Source organism: Leptonotus elevatus, chromosome 12 (genome assembly GCF_054856555.1).
Source record: "Leptonotus elevatus isolate MCC_2025b chromosome 12, RoL_Lele_1.0, whole genome shotgun sequence".
NCBI lineage: Eukaryota > Metazoa > Chordata > Actinopteri > Syngnathiformes > Syngnathidae > Leptonotus > Leptonotus elevatus.
The window spans coordinates 10,214,771-10,237,573 of NC_141250.1; the positions used below are offsets into that span (position 1 = coordinate 10,214,771).

Genomic DNA, 22,803 nt, shown 5'->3' on the forward strand with positions numbered 1-22,803 from the left:
CTAACTAAATGCACACAAAAAAAGCACATTTTATTCCAAATGATTGTATTTCCTTATTAGACTATCTGAGTGAGGCGGAGTCGGTGACTTCACTGCGGCTGGGGGGATGGGACTAAAGTCTACATTCCACCCGCCTCTTCATGTGCACCTGTGGGAGCATACGAGTGTTTTGTTGTCTTGTGTCTACACTTAATGACACCGCACACTACACTCGAAGAACATGTTTTACTAAGGAAAAATCTCTCACACTATGTGGAAAAGCGTTTACAGCCCACATAGTGGAATCTTTAGTGGATTTTGGAACTTCAACGGGGATAGACGGCGACGCTGTAGCGGAAGGACGGGAAAATAGAGGGAACTATACGGGGTGATGGGAAATTTGATACCCGTGACGCTGCTGCTGTTGCTGGTTTACTTTCCAACAGGTGAGGCTTCAATGTCCGGAGTTTTTTTCCCCCCTTCATTTTATTCAGCCATTGTTTTTTTCTTTTGACTGCCGTGAATGCAGGGAGAAGTCACGAAAAGCAAACAGTCGAGGCTGAAGTTAATTATCAACTGAACAGTTGCAACTAGGGCAAGGCCGTCCGCGTCACGTGACCATGTCGCTTAAAAATATTAAGTAGTTTTTCTAAATAGGTAAACTGCTTTTTTGATCGGCACGTACAATGTAGCCTATTTATACAGTACCCTCGGTTTAAGAAGGGGTAAACCTGTACCTAAATCGAAGCACGCCGTAGTTAATCACAATCATAAATTACAAATAATCACGATCACGCTAACAAAAATTGTTGTAATTGTTAGATCATAGCTAACACAATAAAATAAAAATAAACATCTAACGCATAAATACATATTATGTGCATTCGATTAAATGTAGCCTAATTGAGAAATTGTTGGTTAATTTACATATTTGCTGGCGTTATTGGCTAATCTGTTCTAAACTGCTTAGGTGATGCAATATTAATGGCTCAACGAAAATGCATTTTTTTTTTGTTTTTTTAGATCACTGTGTATTATTTGTTATTATATATTGATCATCATAATGCTACACAGAGGAGTTGCTCAGCTTCCCGGTGGTGATGTCATGTAGGCAGGCAGGGGCGTTTCAAGACCCAGGTTGCCCCAGGCAAAAACGCCATGGAGAGCCCTCCCTAGAGGAGCCCGCGATCACAATAAAATGTGAACGGAGCAAAAACGAAGAGACGTTTCATGATATATTTAACATGTAGAATAACAGACGCCAACCCTGAAAGCAAATAAAAATACCATAAATATATTTCATTTGTTTGTTTTGAAGTTCATGCAAGTATATCGTGCTTGCCACCAATATACAACATTTGAATGAAATAAACAGACATTTGCATGTCAGAAGACCTGAATTCAATGTCTGTATTATCTTCCCCTACTTGTGCGCAGTAATTCCCAACCAACTGTTCGTCAGTTGTGCTGTGGGGAATTATCCCATTTCACTTAATTGGCAAAACTAGTATTTATTTACTATAAACAAAGTATCTGTTCATATAGGCCACTGATTTATAGTGACAGGCAGATTACTGTAATCACACGTCAATTGACCTGTGTATCCACCTTGTGACAGTTTTGTTTGGTTGTGTGCAATGTGATTCTTCTATTGGTGAATAGTGTAATATGTGCCTTGGCCCTCGGCAAACACCAAACCAGAAAGACAACTCTCCCAGATGACAGTAATAGAGAACATTAGTTACAACACTAGTTTTAAAATAATTGACACCTTGTCAAAACTTTAGGAACTGGTTCACCTGTAGTTTTTATTATTATTGATTGTTTACATTGTAAAGGACTGTCTGAACTTCTTCCTGGTCATGTGTTTCAGCTTCTTCTTTTTTTTAATGCAGTTTGCTTTCACACTCTATATACAGTGTATTTGATTAGAACTTAGCTTACAGAAGCAGAACTGTATTTTATATATATATCTTGAGAATGATTTCCCTTTTGTCCATTAGAGCTGCTGTGCATCCAGGTGATCGTTCCGGAGTCAGAAAGAAGTACTATGTTGTTTGCGTCTGTAACCCTTCGCTGCGACTTCTCCACCTCTGCGAACCCTCAGGATGTGCTGGTTACCTGGAGATTCAAATCCTTTTGTAAAGACCCCGTTCTGGAGTACTACTCCACAGGTGAGTCCTGGTACTGCACCAATCTCCAAGAAGTATTGAATCAAATGGAACTTAAACACAATCTGCTAGTTTGTATTCATAATTGATTTTTCACTTAAGAAATAAGTGCAACCAATCAAAATCTCTTTTTTTTTTTTTTTACCTTCATAAGTGTAGAAATTAATCAAGGTTTGACAAAGGCAACATACAAGTGTAAACAAATGTTGATAGTAGCACAATGAAAACTAAAAACAATTAAATTGTTTTGATTACAAAGTAATTGGCAGTCGTGTTGCAACTAGTACGGCAAGCATTGTTGGCAAGACACACGGAAGAAACAGGTTTGTTTATACTGTTAAATTGCTTACCTGAAGTGTATTACTTTACAAGATCGCCGGTGTGTTTGTATTGTCCGCTTCTGTATGTCCATGAAGGCTACCAGGCCGCCCTGCAGCTGGGTCAGGACCCATCCAACGACTGTCCGGACCGCCAGCGCACAGTCCGCACTGTGGTCCAAAAGAGAGGCCTCAATGAGCCCAGTCTGGGTGTTGATTACCGGAACCGCAAAATTACAATTCAAAACAGTGAGTTTGCATGTGAAACAAAGTAGCCGACCGGTAATGATTGTACGCAGACTTGAAATAACATCATTGTGTGCCTGACAGAGGCTGATCTGGTCATCACTGAGGTGATGTGGTGGGATAACGGCGTGTACTTCTGCGCCATCGACGCCGCGGGTGACACATCGGGTGACTCGGATCGAGAAATTAAACTCATCGTGTATCGTAAGGATCCTCACTTAGTCACATACATTTATAGTCCGGTTCATAGATATTTGAACATCGACAAAATTCTCATCTTTTTGGGCTCTAAACAACCATTACATTTGATTTGAAATATAACAAAAAAACGTGTGCTTTAACTGCATACTTTCATCTTAAATTGAGGGTATTTACATCCAAATCAGGTGACCGGTGTACGAATTACTGTACTGTTACAACTGTTTTTATATACTGTATAATCATATCATAAGTGAAGAATGTTGGTGGTGGTTCCATGGTCAGCATACAATGGTTGCCAATGGAACTGGTGCCCTTTTGTGAACTGCTGACAAAAGCAGTATGATGAATTTTTGAACGTTTCAGGCAATATTATATGCTCGTATTTAGCCAAATGCTTTAGAAATCTTTGAAAGCAACCAAATAATTTTTTAAGGGGAAGTCAACCCCAAAATTTACAATAATATGTTAAATGTGCCTCCACTAGTCTAAACATGGCATTCTGATTAAGATTGTGTTTGTGGAATGTGAGTCATATTGCAAAATCTTCCTGTTTTTATCCATCTCGGAGCGGCCATTTTAACACTTGCTGTTGACTGAAAATGACATCACAGTTGCTCAGGGCTGAGGTAACAACCAATCACGACTCAGCTTTAAAAAATTGTCGAGTAGTGATTGGTCGTTATCTGAGCCCTGAGCAACTGTGATGTTATTTTCAGTCGACATTGATTGAAAAAATGGCCGACCCTGAGGTTGATAAAAACAGGAGTCTTTTCCTGCTTAACTCGTATTTCTCAAATGTAATATTAATCAGAATACTTTGTTTTGTTTTGGGGCTGCATAGAACATATTATTGTAAAGAAAATGTTAAGGTTGACTTTCCCTTTAAGGCAAATAAGTAGTATGCATTTGTTTGTAAGTTAATTTGTCCTATTACTTTTGGTCCCTTAATAAGCGTGAGGCCTATACAGTATACACAAATTGTTGTAATTCCCACACCATTCACTTGATTTGGAAGTAAATGCCCTCAAAGTCTGAAGGAAAAAAAAACTTCCTATTACTGTCATTTCAAATCCATTGTTGTAGTTTTTGGAGCCAAAAAGATGAGAACTATCTCCATGTACCAATATTTATGAACCTGACTGTATTTTAAAATGGAGTATTTTGTGACGTGTGCCAGACTGGCTGACGGTGCTGTTAATCATCCTGGGTGCCCTGCTGCTCATCATGCTCTTGTGCATATGTTGCTGTCAGTGCTGCCCCCAGAAGTGCTGCTGTTACGTGCGCTGCCCTTGCTGTCCCAAGACCTGCTGCTGCCCGGAAAAAGGTACACAGGAATTTGATTTTAAAATCATCTGTTGTTTCATTTACCTCAGTTGGTATGTTTTACTTCTCTGTAATGTGGCTTGCGTTTCTGTAAACGTAGTAAGTAGGGATGCACCGAAATGAAATTTTTTGGCCGAAACCAAAAATGAAAAATGCTTGGCCGAATACTAAAACGCTGTAAGAAATTATGCCAATTTTTACTATCATTGCATTTATAATAATTAATTAAAATTATAATATTATTTAAAAATATTTATTTAGCACTGGCATTTTAACAAAGCACAATATAAATTGAGATGTGCCCACACCGCAGACATGATGAGCATTTTCTGGCGGCGATAGCGGTAAGTGTTTCCGTGCTAAAAACTGTTGATAGCAATAGTGCTAGCATTAGCTAAAGTATTTAGCATGGCCACCGGGATGCCGGTGAAAAAGTGGAAGCGTTCGAGGGGCTTTTATTTAAAAAAAATAAAAAATAAAAAACAAGGGGAAGGGGCTGCAGGAGAAAGTGTCTCACCTGTACTGCAGTACACGGCAGTTCTGTCTTTTTTTCGACCCGCTTAAATATTGTACACCAAGCGACGCCCCTCTCCGGTGTGCGCAATGACACCGGGAGATGATGCGACCGACCGGTGCAATCTCACACGGTAAAAAGCCAGCGAGAAGAAAAGGCGGACACACACACTCACTCCTGCGTTCGCTGTTTAATTCAAACAGACGTTTTTTGGTTGCGTCACGACAACATCCTATTTCAGCCATATTATTTCGGCTTTAATTTTATTTCGGCCGAAAATGGCAAAAATAGCCTTTCTCGGCCGAAAATTTGATGCATCATAAACATTAATGGATGACTAGATCTTAAGAATGAGTGTATTGTCATTTAAATGGTCACTAAGTCTCATCTTGGCTTTTTTTTGTAGCTGTGATGCAACACAGGATGCTGCGTGAGGCCAAGAGAGCCATGGCACCTTGGATGCACGGCCAACCTATTTACGCTCCCATCAGCTCCAACAACTCCATCCAGGGTGTGCCCATTTTGTACTCGGGTGAGTCCCAAACAGGGTTATTATAGTTTTGGAATTTTCATTTTAGTTAGTTTTTATTTCATTTAGATTTTTTTTTTAATTTAGTTTGTTTTAATTAATTTCAGGGCGGTTCTGTTAGTACTTTTTATTAATTTCAGTTATTTAAAAAATGCTTAGTTTTAGTTTCAGCATTAGTTTTCGTTTTTTAATGTGTATTACCTGTGTGCAATATTTAATAAACACCATGATAAGATGAAAAAGTAACACATTTCTCACCTAGCGCTGCATTTCAGCTGAGTTAAACAAAAAAGCAGGCGAGCCAAGACATTGGAGTCAAAAGTCAAGCACGCAAAATTGTCGCCTAGGAGCGACGTCATCTGAAAGTGATTTTGTAATGGCTGCTGCTAGAGGACGTTACTTCTGTGTGAAACACTTTCAAACGTCCTTAATCTGGTTAATATAGAAATAAATATACTTAAAATCATAACTCCAAAGGCTCATGTATTAAATTATTACCAAAGACTAAAACGAAGGACATTTTCTCTTTAATTATAGTTAGTTTTAGTTACTTTTGTAAACGTAAAATTTAGATTCAGTTCGCTTTCATAAAAAATAAAAGACGTTTATTTTATTTTAACACAAATATTTTTTATTTATTTTTATTTTAGTTGTTTTGTTAGTTTTCGTTAACTAAAATAACCTTGATTCCGAGACGTCCTTTATTCATCATGTTTGTTTCCACCTGCATTTTGTCTTTTTAATGGCATTACAACAAAACAAATGACCATAAATTGATAATGCTGGATTAATAATACAATGGAGACTTTATTAAAACCCTACTTTTTATGCCTAATATGTTGTAGTGCCTGCATGCTAAAATTTTGTTTCGGCTTCATTATGATTTGTGCATTTATTTGTCTGCGTAATAATGTTTAAAGAAAAATGTAATGTTAAAAACATTTCTCAAATTACAATTGATTGACTTCATTGTTGAAACATTTCATTGAGGACAAAGTCTTACATTTATTTTGAATTTCTTTTCAGACTCATACTCAGACCCTGGCAAACAGAACTTTGCCATGACGCCCATGCAGTTGGCCCCCGTCATGCTTCCGCAGCAACCCGCCCCCCCGCTTCACCCGCTTCACGCGCTTCACCTGAACGGCAGCGCTGCAAGCAGCCTCCAAAGCAACCGACACGTGTTGGATTACCTGGAGAACCAGGTGAAGGGGCTGGACATGCCGATGCATCCTGTTCAGAATGTGCCCCCGCTAGCGGCTCAACCCCAGCCGCCGCTTCACGTTGTGCCCTACACCCCCGGGCCCCCCAGCATGCTATCGGCCCTCGAAGAGATGGGCGTAAGGGGCACGGAGAGAAGGGTGATTACGCTACCGCCCATCGTCCAGCATGTTCCCAGCTTCTCCCCTCGCAGGGGGCCACGGGGTGGAGAGTCGGACAGGGGGGGGATACGGTTCTCCAGCCAATCCAGCGGTAGTACCAACCCCTCTGGAAGGAGGGTTCAACAACAACACAGATACAGAGACCATTCTCCTCCAAGACGGGGGATCCTGCGCGAATACAGCCACGACTCTGACTGGGAAGGGAAGCAAGGAAGAGGGAACCACCGCACCTGGAGGGAGCAGAGCAGTAGCGGGTCCAGGCCTCGGACCCGCAGCCGGGACGACCTGATGGAGGAGCTGCGGAGCAGAAGCACGGGGAGGGAGAGGAGCTACTCGCCTCCATGCCGCAAAGGCTCTTGGAGTTCGGATGAAGAGGACAGCAGCAGGCGAAGGGCGGCTAAGGGGAAGGTTTGGCCCGAGAAGCCCCCAAGCTACTCCTCTGTGGAGAGCCAACATGGACACGTCGGCGACCGCAGGAACCGCATCCGTCTTTCCGTAAGCAACACTAACACACATTCTCTCTTCTGTTTACTCTTTCCTTCATTGGGTGTGGAGCTTTCTTTAACTACTTTAACTTAGAATGAGGAATAATGATAGCACAGATGACTTTTTTTTACTTTGTTTTCATGTTTCATTGTGGCATTTTTTTTAATCTAACCACATCTATTTCACTTCTCTCCGTAGGATAGGAGCAACCATAGCAACACCAGCGTAGTCATCTGAAGCATTTCTTTGATTGCAAAAGTAGCCTACATATTTTTCCGCTTGTCAATCAAAGATGGACTTGTTTTTAGTTGTTGTGATTTGTAGTAGTAAGTCAATATTTTTATGCCAAAGCTAATCATTTTTGTGTTCATGTCTGTTTATTTCATCATCAGAATATTGTAAATTGTCATTTTTTTCCTTAGCAGCATAAATAGACTGACAACCATGACAACTACAGCTACAGTATCTGGACCTCACAAGAAACTTCTTATCAATTTTACTGTAATGTTTTTGATGCGAGTGTTATGTCATAAATTTTGTTTTGAATAAAACAGTTTAGACACTGTGAGTTGGATTTGTGATCTACTGTATAGTACCTCCAACTGTACGACTGTACATCGAAATGTCCACCAGATGACGCAATTGTCAAAGAGTTCAGTTCACTTTCCACCGTTGAATATAAATGTTAATAGAAAAAAAACTATTTGAACGTCGTACAAACTCGTACGTTGGCGGTGGGCTGGAATAATTTTTGGTTATGGATTTTGAATTGGCTGAACAAAACGAATTCGGTTGCTACAGAAGCCCAATCATCGGGATGCGTACATAAGTGCGCCTTACATGCCAATTGCATTACACACAAAAAAATCAGATATTTTATTCGACTTGGCTATACTGTGTTAAAAACACCCGATCTCCGAAGTTAAGTAGGGAAGACCCTGGTTAGTGCTTAGATGGGGGGCCGCAGGAAATACTGTCAGTCTTTTTCACACTATATATATTTTTCAACTTACACGATGTGCTCTTGTCACTTACAGACGGGAAATATATGTATTTGTATTGTGAACATTACTCCCAAGCACCAAAAATGTATTCATTCGCGAGTTATGTTAGAGGCGGGACGAAGCGGGGAAGGATAGCTCTGACCAGGAAGTAGAACCAAAGATGTTTAACTACAAGATCATTCTCTGGAGTCACATCCCTGTAGTTTGGGTCAATTTAATAAATTGAATTGGCTGGAAGTCGACGAATTATTGTTTGACGTTTGAATAACAACGAGTTACCTCCGCTAACTTAAATTAATTTAATGTAAACGCGTCAAGTGAAAAGAATTGTTAGGCAAGAAAGCGGACGTTCTCTAATTCAGCTGTGACCACTATGACATTGCCATCTTTTTAGTAGAACATCTTTAGTCAATGTCAAACGATCCGGGATCAGCTTCTTCCACGAGATCCACCTCTAAAATCCACTTAGGCCGAGAAGACCGTTTAGATTGGGATCGACGGGAATCGCTAATGAAGCTAAGAGTCACAGACACGGTGGCGTTGCATTATTAGTCTCCAGGTAAAGCTGAAGATGGGGATAAATGCTAGCTTAGCCGTTTGCTAGCAGCATCTTCCTAGAAATGTTTTATCTTATTATTCAGAGACTATTGTATTAGTGGTGATTTAAACAGCCTTATATGTTTAATGCATTTACGTTTTGAGAAAAAAATGTTTGATTTACAAGATGAAGGACAACAAGCCTCGCGAGGCAGTTTATTTACAGGTTTCGGTATCAATTACGGTGTAGCAGCTTCTTGTTACTAGTTTGAGTGTGACTGTTTGTTTTAGCGCAGGCAGCATGAATTCCCTCACTGGAAGAGCGGCGTTGCATCTGTGTAGACGCACCGCGACCACGGCGGTCGTGGCGGCCGGCGGATTTCCCTTTCAAGCGACGAGGGTTTGCCACGGCGGGGCGAACAGCAAAGGCAGCGTTAGCACCAAGAAGCGTGGCTATGACATCACCAGGAACCCCCACCTCAACAAGGTTAGCTGACTGAATTTGGACGCGCCGTAACATCTCACTAACCTACGCAAACGTTGTAATAATGTCATACTGACAATGTTTGTGTAAAAATCACTTCTAGATCATAGCAATTAAATGGAAAGACACAAAGTAGAGAGATCGTACTATTTTATATATAATGGCAAATTCGCCTTTTCAGATTTTTTTTTGGGGGTGGGGGGGGGGACTTTACTCTGTTATTTACTGAAAATAACACTTTTTTTTGCTGCCATAAATAAATATGCCTTATCTTGCGAGCCAAGGAACTGTTAAAATGAGTTGAGGAGCTTCATTTTGACAAAAATATTCCTTTGCCGCCATTGTTTGGCATATGTTAGCAATTATAGTGCAGTTAAAACCCTTTTTCAATTACCGGTACTTGTGGATTTTTGCTATACATGTTAGTGCTCAGTCGCTGTCCCCCTCAATTAGTACTTTATTACCTAATGATTATACTGCGTTTCCCCTCAAACCATGCCAAACCACGCTGCGTGTAGCTAACATCTACAATTATTTGACACCCAATCTCCCATGAAATATATTTATAATTACTAACAGATGCCACAAAATGTTGACAGCATGTTTTTCAATCAGACAAACCTCCCTCTCCCTAACATTGTTCCTTGGCAACTAGACGGCACCAAAACAATATATTTTTATTGGACATGGCTTTGACCTGTGGTGAGGTTTTTGCAAATAATAGACTGGTTTTCCCCAAATGTTTGTGACTCATAGTAACACTGTAATGTATAAGATGGTTGGCCTTGTAGAGTTCAGTCTTCTTCTTCTTTTTTTTTTTTTTAGATGGTCCTCGTACAAAGTTTAAGAACTACAGCAATAGAGATTAATAGATAAACAGATACATAAAGTGGTACAGTGTTGCTGGTAAATATTTAACACATTTTTATATCCATTTATAGTGGATGTTTTATGAACCTTGAAAGTTAATTTAACACAGCAAGGTAACTGTGCTGAACAACAGCATTGATGTACTTTCACTGAGCCTATGTCTTAACAACGCATAATTAATAGTTTAAACCAGTGAATACTTTTTTCCTCTTTTTTTTTTTTTAAAGTCAAACGCTTTGGCCAAACTGCTCCAAACCAAACATCCACAATGAGTCATCAGCGGGTTGGAGGGGACCCAACTTTAAGTAAAACAGGATATTTTGATGTGTTCAGCAAGACTCTGACTAAGTTTGCAAACTTTTATTGTTTTTTCTTGAAACGAAAAAGGTCACAATTCCTTCTCAAGTCAGCATTTCCATGATGACTCACTGTGAAAAGCGCGTGACAGGAAATGAGCCTGCAAGTATTTGGACAGTGAGAGTTTTTATGATCTTTCATACAGTAGAGGTTTGTAGCTTAAATGTTGGTTTCATAAAACTATTGCATTTACAATTAACTCATTCACTGCCATTGACGGCTATAAACGTTAAAAATTAATTTGAACTATTTCTATTAGTTAAAAAAAAATTCCCCACTTTTCTTAACAAGAGTATGAAAACCTAGACATTTTTAAAATAATTTGTTGTTGTTGTTTTTTAAAGAAATGATTATTAAAAAATTAAGTGCGTCAGGCGATAAAAATTTGCATCACTTTAATAGTTAACTCACGATTAATCACAAATTTTATATCTGTTCTAAATGTACAATAATTTTCTTCTAGGTTTTCATACTCTTGTTAACAAAAGTGGGAAAAAAGTTAAACTAAATGAATTCAAATGAATTTTTGACATCTATAGCCGTCAATGGCAGTGAACGAGTTAAGCAAGACAGCCATTTTAAGCAGAGTACTTTCATCTCCAAGAGCTCAAAAGAACTTTTGGACAGAGAGGCAAAACGCTAAATAAATAAAACAATTTGGGGGGATTACTCAAATTTGTGTTGTCATTAATTAGTTGTATAAGTCATTTTTAGGTGACATTTCGTAGCAATGCACAAAAAAAACCAATGCAAATTTAGCTCTGAAACAATTGCGACTGTTGCTAGTTTTGAGTGACAATAATCAGCCTCGTGTCCTCTGCTGGTGACCGCTGGGACGTTGAGGCCGGCCTGTCAAACAACTTCCACAACGAATCGAGTTCCTTTGGAGTAGTAAATATTCTAGTGCAAGCATTCATGTAATACAAGGGGGAGTGAGTTCAGCCTGTCGCACCATTGGATAGAATAAATAGCATCAATATCACACTGAGCTGCGAGCCTGTTGACACATCAGCTCCAGCCACACAACAGACAAAATACATCCGTTATTGCTGCTTTTGGCGCTGTAGCTATCAAATATTTTAGAATTGGTTATTCCAACACACTTTTTTTTTTGCATCAAGGTTTGTGTTATAATTTAGAGCTGTCAAACGATATTTTTTTAAAATCAGATTAATCACGATTAATCGCTTAATAAAAAAAATGAATTTTTTTCCTCAACATTTTTTTCCCGCCAAATTTGAAGAGCGCCGGTTATGTGTTAATTCTTTTGACATTTAATGTTATGAGGACGTCTTCAACATTTTTTGATCCATTGCACACGCTCATCCTCCTCTTTTTCTAATCAGCTAATTAATTGCATAATTTAAAATGGGGGAAAAATGATCCCAATATTTTGATACAAATATTCTAAATGTGATACGCAAAGATTTATTAAATGCTTTACTTTAATGCATGTAATTATGTTTATTGCTCAAACACAACACGTGCTACCTTAAACGTAGCCATCCGCTGTCACGCTGAAGGATAATTTAAGGTCATAATTAAGTGCGATTAATCTGCGTTAATTCCTGATGACTGCGATGTGATTAATTAATCAGTTAACGCTTTCACTTTGACAGCACTAGTTATAATTGAATTATGTCTGTCAATTGGGAAGAAAGAAGAACTTTTGCAAGTGTCACCGTTTTTTTTTTAAAGCGCTAAATAAATAAATACATATTCCATTGAATTATATTTGACTTGCTGTACCCACCCAGGATCAGTCTACCACCCGCCAGTTAAGAACTACTGCCATAGATTGTGCATTGAATCTGTGGAAAACATCAGGAAGCAGTCTCTCTGATTTGGCTGTGACTCACCCACAGTCCATTTCCGTCCCGCAGGGTATGGCTTTCACCATGGAGGAGCGATTGCAGTTGGGCATCCACGGCCTGCTGCCCCCTTGCTTCTTGTCCCAGGATGTCCAAGTGCTACGGGTCATGAAGAGCTATGAAACACGTGTCAATCCACTTGACAAGTGAGTACACAACTTTAAACTCGAAAGGACACCGTACGTAATTCATCTGCTTGTGTTGTGTAGTCTGACTGTGAACCACTAAAGCGGTTCTGGAAGAAATCAGTCAGTCTTGTATGAATGACCTGAAAGTAAAAGTCCAAGTATCTGACCGTATCTGTACTCAGTTTGTCATTAGAAGACAACAAACCAGAATGGAAGCTGCCTCTCCTTCTTTCCAGGTACATCCTGCTCATGACGCTGCAGGATAGGAACGAGAAGCTTTTCTACCGCGTGCTCACGTCAGACATCGAGGAGTTCATGCCCATCGTCTACACGCCAACCGTCGGATTGGCCTGCCAGCAGTACGGCCTGGCCTTCAGGAGGCCACGGTGAGATGAGTGCACGCACTTATTTTTTATTTTATTTTTTTTTACGATCGCATGACAGTATCAAGGATTATGACTTAATGAATGAGATGAGAATCAAAACGTTATCTAAAGGGCAACCTGAACAGTCCTGTTGCAATCGAGCCAATGCCCTTGAGAATGAAGAAACGAGCCGGATGAATGTAATTAATCACAGGCGTGAGTTTGAGATAAAGAAGTTTTTTGAAAAAAAGTTATATTGGTATGAAAAAAAGTGACATTTTCTCACAACTCTGAAGTTCACATCAGACACACAATGCTAAAAGAGTGAATTTCTATTGTTCCAGAAGTAAAATTCTAATGCTAATGCTACCAAAAAAAAGACAAGAAACTCATGTTACAAGAAAGTACAGACAAAAGAAGAGATAGAGAAACAGAATGTTTGTTTTTGTTTTCAATTATCCTAATTCTCTATTTGTAACAATAATAATAATATTTTTTATCTAGTCTAGTCTAAGATTGAATTAATTGACCATAAATAGTAGGTGTGGGAATCTTTGACTGTCTCACGATTCGATTCGATTTAGATTTTTGGGTCTGCGATTCGATTCAGAATCACTTTTCGATTCGGGAAAATTTTGATACAAAATGATTTGATTGGCAATGATTTCTGCTTCAATTTATAGATGTGTAAAGAATCGTCATGATCTACTCCAGTCTGACTCGCTAATGCTAATTAGCGCGCTAGTCACTCAAAAGAACGGCTACTCATTCAAAACGCTTCAGTTATGTTTACAGAGAAGCATGTTAATATTACTCACTGGCATATGCTCTTCCTGCGCTGCAAAAAGAACCCGCTTTGACTTTTTCCTTCTACTGTCCAATGTGGCTACAACTTAACAATGCTTCAGAATGCGTGGAACCACACTGCCCCTATGTGGCCAAATTGTGTACAACATGAACAGTATTCCCAATAAAGGCACACACAATGTCAAGACATTATAAAATAATTTAAATAAAATCGATTTTGGGACATTTAAAATCGATTCTAAATCGTACTAAATGAGAATCGAGATTCTTATGAGAATCGATTTTTGGGCACACCACTAATAAATAGTCTTTCTTAATACGTTTTTATGTGGCAAATTGCAAAGGTTCCACTGTGTTATTGATATATTTTCCGGGTGTGTAAGATTAACTTCTATTCTTTTGATCTATATTAGTTGTTACTAACATAACTATGAGATTAATTTTTCAAAAATCATTTCCAGTTGAATACATTTAGTAGAAACTGTATTTGGACTTCCGCCGCCATTGTTTACGCCGCAACGCATTCAGTGCGTAGTGACGTAAAATGGCGGCTGGCTCTCTGCTGAGCAATGTGAAATGCCTTTAAGGTAAGCCTCGTAGCGTTCCTAACTCTTGAATGCATCTGCTGAATGACGAGAGCCCGGCATGTGGGAGGGTGACTCTCCCGATTGCATGTTGTTTCTTTAGGAACTATACATCTCAAGGGGAGCCATTTTGCTGCTGGCTGTCGACTCAAAACGACATCACAGTTTCTCGGGGCTCTGGTAACGACCAATCATGGCATAGCTCACCTGGCTGAATAAAAACGGGTGGATTTTGCTCCTTTATTCGTAATCCACAAAGACAGTATTAATCAGAATGCAGTGGTTAGGTTATTGGGTGCACTGCACATACAACATATTATTGTAAAGAAACTGTTTTGGGTTGACTTCCTCTTAAAAAAAAAAGATAATTTACAGTGGATGATATTGTGTCCTTATATAGCAATTGCGATAAAACAGTCAATATATCTATTTAAAAAAATCAGTCTAATTTGTTTTCGCTGTTAAATGAATATTTAAAAATGTAGCAAGTGTTTAACTGCTACCTCATATACTCCAGTTATAATAGTAATAATAACACTAATGAATAAATTGCCATCTTGAATTTATTTTCACAAAGTATTGGATCAGTATCACCGATCCCAGCTTTTTATTCAGCTCTACAATTGTATTCAACGGCTTTCATTGTCCTTCACAGAGGACTCTTCATCACCATCCATGATAGAGGCCACATTGCAACCCTGCTCAACTCCTGGCCTGAAGAGAACATAAAGGCAAACGTCCCCCCCCCCCATCCTTTCTTTCCTCTCGCCAGTCAACTTTTTTTGTCTTTCATTTGCATCCAGGCCATCGTGGTGACAGACGGCGAGCGTATCCTCGGGCTCGGGGATCTGGGCGGCTACGGCATGGGCATCCCTGTGGGCAAGTTGGCTCTGTACACAGCCTGCGGCGGAGTTCGGCCTCAGCAGTGCCTCCCCGTGTTGCTGGACGTGGGAACGGATAACCAGAACCTGCTCAACGATCCCCTGTACATCGGCCTGAAGCACAAGCGAATCCGAGGGAAGGAGTACGACGCGCTCATTGACGAATTCATGCAGGCCGTGACGGACAAGTGAGTCGGAAAACGGCGGCGATGTGATCATCTCTCGCCTTCTTGACACGTTTGCCCGTCAACCCTTACAGGTACGGGATGAACTGCCTGATTCAGTTTGAGGACTTCGCCAACAGCAATGCCTTCCGAATCCTCAACAAATACAGGAATCGCTATTGTACCTTCAACGACGACATCCAAGGTAGCCCACTAGCAGTGATAACCAACCTTTATTGAGCCTAGGTATATACATTTGACCTCATTTTTACTTTTTGGTCATAAAAAAATGTAGCACCTGTTTTGAACACTTACACAAAGAATACACATTAATACATTTAAAAAAGCAGCATCTACAGTGAGTATGATTTATTTAATTTAAATGTTTTTGTCATTCTACATCATTTCAAATGATGTATTTATGTGGCACATTTGTTAGCTGTTATGTGGTGATTATTTGGCGTTTTGACAAAATGCCGATGTCGGTACCAGATGCGATCGGCCTGCCAGATCGTATCGGGGTCGCGTCACGCTACAGGATTGGCTAGAAATGATCCAATTGACGACAAACATTGGAAAGAAAATATTAAGGATGTAATATATGGGCTGAAATTGTAAAAACTAAAAATATAAAAGCAGGATATATTGAATAAATAATCAAATAGATTGAATAAATAATAAATACACAAATTAATTGCCTGAGATGTGACAAATATTGTCAGTTTAGATTGCTAATGTGGTCCTATTATCATTAAGACTATTTTTGTGATGTATTGTGATTAGTGAACTGCTCAAAAAGAAACCGAAGTGAACACGCCTGATTCGCGCATTTCGCGAGCGCTGCCGTACTGCCGTCATCGGCAAGCTCGACGACGCTTCAATAATTTTTTTTAAATTTCTTAAATCTTCAAGTATCCTGCTTTTATATTCTTAGGTTTATTTACGTTTTGACAATTTCAGTCCATACATTTTCTTATTTAAATGACATTTTTAATATTTTCTTTCCAGTGTTTTGACGTCCACCGGATTTTTCCCCCCAAATAACTTTATTGAACAATTGTAAACGAATCATCTCCAGCCAATCCTGTAGCGTGACGCCATCGGTAGGCGACCCCGATACAATCTGGCAGCCAGATCATATCTGGCACCAGCATCGGCTTTGTTATGGATCTGAAGGCTGATAAAGCTGTGATGTGAATGCTTGCGAACGTAGCAAAATTTAGAGTTTTCATCAGGATCAAGATGTTCACAGACAGTTTTTACTTGTTGCAAAGAACATATTCAGAGGTTGTTGTTTTTTTTTTTACTGTCTGTGAAGATCTTTTGAAACCTTTTACGAACCATGACAAAAAACCCAAATTAGCTTAGAGAGATACAGTTTAGTGAACATTTCGTTTATGGATTGATTTAAATTTCCACTTTATAAAAAAAGATGCTGACACTGGGAATTCCTTTTACACTTTTAAACATTTTATTAAAATAAATTAAAAATAAATTAATTAATTAATTATGTAGAAATTTTGGAAAACTTTATATACAGTAAAAAAAAACTTTTAAGGGACTATTTATTTACATGTTTAGTTTTTAATTTAGCTTAACACATGCTGATGACCTTGGAAGCTCCCTGCAATTTTTAAAAAAGCTGTCAATTCTTTATATGTTTAAAATTAAAAGAACATTGTATTATTATTATTTAAAAAATGTACGCTACTATTTTCCCTTTTACTTCAAATGAGTATCAGCTTGAAATATCGGTTAACAGCCTCCTTGACTACTAATGACTACTAATAATCGGTATCGGGATACGAAACGCATCATAGAGCGCCGTCGATCTTCTCTCCTAGGCACAGCCTCAGTAGCAGTGGCCGGGCTGATGGCAGCTTTAAAGATCACCAAAAACAAACTGTCGGAACACACCTTCGTTTTCCAGGGCGCCGGCGAGGTGACCTTTCTTTTTCTTTTTCTTTTTTTTGCATCTACTTTGAATGCTTCTTCAAAACGCTATGTCCTTTTCCCACCAAGGCCGCTCTAGGCATCGCTCACTTGCTAATGATGGCCATGGCCAAGGAGGGCTTGTCTCGAACAGAAGCCGCCAAAAGGATCTGGATGGTGGACTCCAAGGGTCTCATTGTGAAGGTAACGCATGCACGTTTGTCTTCTTGACCGGCTTTGTCTTAAAGATGAAACACTTCTCATTCAGGGGCGAAGTCATCTAAACCACGAGAAGGAGGAGTTTGCGCACGAGCACCCCCACCTGAAGACTTTGGAGGAGGCCGTGCATACCATCAAGCCCACCGCCATTATCGGTGAGTGGGAAGTCAGAGCCGAAGGGTGACGGTCATTGTTGTTTCCAGAGTCTCATAAAACTAAACCTACTTTTTTATCATACATTTGACGGAAAAACACCAACATTTGCTTTCGGTGCTCAACGTAAGTTGCTCAATTTACTGACACAAACTTTGGAGTAACAACTGTGGTCTGTGCTAAAAATAGCTCACCAGTGATGGGATACTGACTTGCTAAGAAGAATCAAAAGGAGAAAAATGTCAACATTTTTCAAAACTTATATTTTTTTGTAATAGATTGTGTTGAATGAAAGAAAGTTGTTTTTATTTATCTCTCTATTTCTCTCTCTCTCTCTCTTTATCTCTCTCTCTTTGTCTCTCTCTCTCTCTCTCTCTCTCTCTCTCTCTCTCTCTTTCCATATATATATATATATATATATATATATATATATATATATATATATATATATATATATATATATATATTTGTACATTATTTTCAGTTTTTTTTGACTATACGACTTGGGGAAAAAAAGACCACATTTCTTATCAAAGGGTCGGGCTACCTCAATTTCCCATGTTGGGAGCTTGGCTCCTTAAACTGGCTGGATAGATCTCAGTCCTGATACGACATATAAAGCAGCAATTGCTTCATTAGCTGGAATGAACCACCTGACTGGTCTGCGGTCACTCGGATGATAATGAGTCGTTGAAGTGGCGCTAGCAATGTGGGTCTTGATTTACTATTCCGGACCAATTGGCCGCTTAGCAGTTTCTTTATTTTACATAACAGCTAGGATAGGCCCCAGTAACCCCGCGACCCTCGGTAGGAATAAGCGATAAGGAAAATGGCTGGATGGATGCGTTCCGTTTTAGTGCGTGTGTGTGTGTGCATGTGCGGCTGTAAGCATTAAAGATTTCAAAGCATGCGTTTAAAATCCAGTGCAGTCCTGCTTTTTACCAGGAGAGGGCTATGATTGAAGCTTCAAGAACTGAACCCATTTTCAAAGTCCCGGTAATTTGTCCAAGTGGTTCGGAGCTTCACAAAAGTTTTGGGCCATCATACATTTGCAACTAGGACTATAAAACGATAATACAAAAAAAAAAAATCGGATTAATTACATCTTAGAATTTTGATTAATCACGATTATTCTCTTAATTAGAGGCTTTTTTTTAATCAAAATGTTTTGCCTGCAAAATTTGAAGAGCACCTGTTATGTGTTAATTCTTTCAACATTTAATGTTATGAGGACGTCTTCAAAAAAAAATAAGTATTCTCTTAGTATCAGTTAATTATTTGCATAATTCAAAATGGGAAAAAATTACTCCAATATTTGGACATGAACAAATATTCTGAATGTCATATGCAAACATTTATTAAATGCTTTACTTTAATGCATGCAGTTATGTTTATTGCTCAAACACAACCTTTAACATCCGTCAGCTAAAGGGTCATCTGCGGTCAAAATTATTAGCGTGATTAATCTGCATTAATGCATACATTTTCGGGGTGGGTTTTCTCCGGGTGCTCCGGTTTCCTCGCACATTCCAAAGACATGCATGGCAGGCTAATTGAACACTCCAAATTGTCCATAGGTGTGGTTGTGAGTGTGGATGGTTGTTTGTCTCTGTGTGCCCTGCGATTGGCTGGCAACCAGTTCTGGGGGTACCCTGCCTACTGCCCGAAGCCAGCTGGGATAGGCTCCAGCGACCCTTGTGAGGACAAGCGGTTAAGAAAATGGATGGATGGATATATATCTAAATCTTAAAAAAATATATATATATATGCTTTTTTTTTTGCCTTTTCCCCATCATTTGCAGTTTTTCATACAAAATGTTTATCAGTGTTTTGTCAAGGTTCTTTTTTTTTTGCTGTTTTTTTTAAGTATATTATTGTTGGCCATCACATAGACAAACAGCGATCACATTCACAGGTGCACCTATTTAGATTCTGAAATGTCACTGCTGGCGAGGAGAATTCTCGGTTCCTATCACTTTTCAGGAAAACAAAAATATAGCATCTTTGTTGAGCCATTAACATTGATCAAAGTTTTAGATTGGTCAATGTTTGTAAAAATAACAGAGGGGGCTGACCAATAGTATGGATTTGTGGTCAAATATGAGCTTGACAAATGTATACGTTGGTTTCCGCCAGATATAATGCATGTTTTTGAAACGTGATGATGATAATGATGACGAGGCTTAACGCCGAAATACATGTGTCTTCTTACACAACAATCAGTCACCAGATGACAAAACCACAGTGACGCTCTGATTGGCTAAATCAGTCACTACAGGAATATTTTCTGTTATTGAGGTGGGGGTTACTGGAGTTTAATAAATATATCATAATTAGTCTAATAAAGATCCACAGTGCATGATATTGCATTTTTAGTACAGCCGTCATCATTCACTGGAGGTGAACTTATTTTGTTAATATCTGCTTTCTTTTTAAACTCCATTGTAAAGGTCAACTTTACTGAAGCCATGCATGCTCTGCTGGCTACAAATGGTGTTGTCAGTCTTAGTGAAGATTAGCACTACCTTGTGCTTTTTTTTTTTGAGGGGGAAAAGAAAGCATACATTTTGGGTGAAGTGTTTTAATTGTTTTTTTTAATTGGATGACATTTAATTGTGGCGCATTTGAAGAAATCCAGTATCCTCTGTATCAGTGTTGCTTCTAATTAACATTTAATTACAGTGGCTGTATATAATAATTTGCATGTGTAATCCAATTTGATCAGTCCAACGGTTTAAGAAAACACCGACAAATGGCCGGCTGTCATGTTTTTCAAAACACAGTGTCGTTATAATGGCAAACGATATTATAAAGTAGCTTCCCTCTAACGTAAAGCGTTGTGTTGTTGTCACGGCGGCGAAGGAGTCGCCGCCATCACAGGTGCGTTCACCGAGAAGATCATCCAAGACATGGCGTCCAACAACGAGCGGCCCATCATCTTTGCCCTGAGCAACCCCACCAGCAAGGCCGAGTGCACGGCAGAGCAATGTTACAACATCACCGAGGTAAGACCCCATACTGTGTCAACCTCTCCGTAAGGAAACAAACTTTAGCCGAGGGCAGCAAAAAAAAAAACTGGAGCGCAAACGTCGGAGTACTGTATAGCAAAAGTCGCAAGACGAGATGAAGTACTAGCGTGTCCTATATTTACTTCTTCTCCGTGAGGAGGAAGAAATTGGAGACCGTGGAATATCAAACTGCAGTCCGTCAGAATGGGATATTGAGAAGATACTTATACTGCTTTCATGTTTGCTTTTTGTTTTTCCAATCAGGGTCGCGGGATCTTCGCCAGCGGGAGTCCGTTCAACAAGGTGACGCTGGCCGACGGACGCTCGTTCTACCCCGGCCAGGGAAACAACGCCTACGTGTTTCCCGGGGTGGCACTGGGTGTCATCGCCTGCGGCGTTCGCCACATATCCGACGACATCTTCCTGACCACTGCAGAGGTGCTTTTTTTATTATTATTACCTTCACCAAAGATCATTTCTATGCGACTTCCTGTCCTTTCTACAATGATGATGATGATGATGATGATGAGCTGTGGTGTTTTTGTCAGGCCATCGCTGACATGGTGACTGAAGAGCACTTGGCCGAGGGGCGACTCTACCCTCCTCTTAAATCCATCAGAGAGGTGTCATTCAAGATCGCTGTCAAGGTTCGATATGAAATAATATATCCATTACAATATTGTATTGCTTTATATTTTTTAATGATCACTAATTTGGGGGAGAAAAATTAATTTCAAACCTCTCGTCTATCAGACATAATCAGCGGGTGCGTCATCCACTTTAGGCGAATAAACGCCTCCCTCGAATAAATGTATAAATATTGTCATCTTGACTTCATAGCTATCGTTCACACATGACATTCAAGACTGCTGAGCACATTTGAACTTTTTTGCTAACCAAAACAGCAGCACCTACTGGACCATGTAAATAAATTCCGTCGATCCGTCCAGCTCTTCTGGGGGAACCCCAGACGTTCTAAAGCCAACCAAGAGATATTTAGTGGTGTCCAAATTTGTGGGCGAGGTCCTCCGAAGGCTCCCCCTCCCTCATCTAACTGATGTGAACCACATAAGCTATGGTGAATTTGGTCAGGCCTAATGTGTATTACGTTTTAAGTGAAGTTTTAAGATGAAATGCAAAAATGTATACTTACATTTAATAGTAAACTCTGCCGAGTCCGGAAAAATAGTACCGCACCCCTACATTAGAGGAACTTCCTAATCATGTGTATGTGTTGTTTGCAGATCGTCAACTACGCGTACAAGCACAACGTGGCGTCGTTGTACCCGGAGCCGAAGGACAAAGAGGCGTTTGTCCTCTCTCACATCTACAGTCCGGACTACGACTCGTTCACACTGGACACATACGCTTGGCCGCAAGAGGCCATGAACGTGCAGGATGTGTGACCGTCACCTTCTAAAAAAAGGGCATACTACTAATGTTTTTTATTTTTATAGTTCAGTTGTTTTTTCTTTTTTTTATAGTTTAGGTCAGGGTTTCTTTACATACCAGAAGAAAAGCACTCCAACTGCTGACTGAATGTCTCCATGGAAACGTATAACCTTTTACATCCCCATCACTGCTTCCATGAAACACGTATTTGTGCCCCCCCCCCCCCCCCCCCCCCCCCTTGTGTCATCTTTTTAGCACCTAGCAGCGGTCAGGTTACATGAAAGCTAACAGCACTCCCTGCCAACCGTGTGTCATCTATGTCAAGATGCAGACAGAGTGTCGATGTGACTTTGTGTGTGTGGTGATGAGTTGATGTTATTTAGTGCTTGAAGTTTTCAAAAGGGGAACATTAAACTTTCTATTCAACTTTTCAAAGTCACACCTGTTTTGTTGGTGGGTTTTTTTTATCCATTATTAACAACTCCATCCATTTTCTGACGCTTATCCGAGGTTGGGTCGCAGGGGGGCAGCAGGTTTAGGATGGATGCCCAGACGATGGCCCAGACTTCCCTCTCCCCAGCCTCTTCAAACAGCTCCTCCGGCGGGATCCCAAGGCGTTCCCAAGCCAGCCGAGAGACATAGTCTCTCCAGGGTGTCCTGGGTCGTCCCCGGGGCCTCCCGCCGGTGGGACATGCCCGGAACACTTTTCCAGGGAGGCGTTGAGGAGGCATCCGAACCAGATGCCCGAGCCACCTCAACCGGTTCCTCTTAGCGCAGAGGAGTAGCGGCGCGGAAGAGAGAGCCCGGACACCCTGCGGAGGAAACTAATTTGGGCCGCTTGTATCCGGGATCTTGTTCTTTCTGTCACGACCCACTGCTCGTGACGATAGGTGAGGGCA

General features: G+C 40.0%; 2 protein-coding genes across 5 annotated transcripts; both read left to right on the plus strand.

Moving 5' to 3' along the window:
* The first annotated feature begins 119 nt into the window (after window positions 1-119).
* On the plus strand, window positions 120-7,716 carry ildr1b (immunoglobulin-like domain containing receptor 1b). Of its 2 annotated transcripts, none has more exons than XM_086090379.1 (8): window positions 120-425; window positions 1,983-2,153; window positions 2,567-2,716; window positions 2,798-2,917; window positions 4,092-4,238; window positions 5,158-5,283; window positions 6,307-7,157; window positions 7,352-7,716. In XM_086090379.1, exons 1-8 carry the CDS (start codon window positions 371-373, stop codon window positions 7,361-7,363), a joined length of 1,632 nt encoding a protein of 543 aa, XP_085946505.1. In that variant the 5' UTR covers window positions 120-370; the 3' UTR covers window positions 7,364-7,716. The 2 variants fall into 2 exon arrangements, with proteins under 2 accessions (XP_085946505.1, XP_085946504.1); XM_086090378.1 differs by having other exon boundaries at window positions 121-425; window positions 7,347-7,716.
* A 658-nt stretch (window positions 7,717-8,374) lies between these two features.
* me3 (malic enzyme 3, NADP(+)-dependent, mitochondrial) lies at window positions 8,375-22,343 on the plus strand. Of its 3 annotated transcripts, XM_086090903.1 has the most exons (14): window positions 8,380-8,711; window positions 8,981-9,176; window positions 12,284-12,417; window positions 12,636-12,785; window positions 14,811-14,886; window positions 14,959-15,224; window positions 15,296-15,405; window positions 17,045-17,142; window positions 17,223-17,336; window positions 17,401-17,506; window positions 20,367-20,509; window positions 20,777-20,950; window positions 21,061-21,159; window positions 21,757-22,343. In XM_086090903.1, the coding sequence occupies exons 2-14, from the start codon at window positions 8,991-8,993 to the stop codon at window positions 21,916-21,918; spliced, it is 1,818 nt and encodes a 605-aa protein (XP_085947029.1). In that variant the 5' UTR covers window positions 8,380-8,711; window positions 8,981-8,990; the 3' UTR covers window positions 21,919-22,343. The 3 variants fall into 3 exon arrangements, with proteins under 3 accessions (XP_085947028.1, XP_085947027.1, XP_085947029.1); XM_086090902.1 differs by having other exon boundaries at window positions 8,375-8,711; window positions 8,986-9,176; window positions 14,811-15,224; XM_086090901.1 differs by having other exon boundaries at window positions 8,376-8,711; window positions 14,811-15,224.
* The last annotated feature ends 460 nt before the right edge of the window (window positions 22,344-22,803 follow it).

Coding starts and splice junctions, on each gene's coding strand:
- ildr1b (XM_086090378.1), top strand. CDS start 371: ATGGGAAATTTGATACCCGTGACGCTGCTGCTGTTGCTGGTTTACTTT. Junction 2,717..2,797: donor CAAAATTACAATTCAAAACA/GTGAGTTTGCAT, acceptor TGTGCCTGACAG/AGGCTGATCTGGTCATCACT. Junction 4,239..5,157: donor CTGCTGCTGCCCGGAAAAAG/GTACACAGGAAT, acceptor TTTTTTTTGTAG/CTGTGATGCAACACAGGATG.
- me3 (XM_086090902.1), top strand. CDS start 8,991: ATGAATTCCCTCACTGGAAGAGCGGCGTTGCATCTGTGTAGACGCACC. Junction 15,406..17,044: donor CTTCAACGACGACATCCAAG/GTAGCCCACTAG, acceptor CTTCTCTCCTAG/GCACAGCCTCAGTAGCAGTG. Junction 17,507..20,366: donor CAAGCCCACCGCCATTATCG/GTGAGTGGGAAG, acceptor ACGGCGGCGAAG/GAGTCGCCGCCATCACAGGT.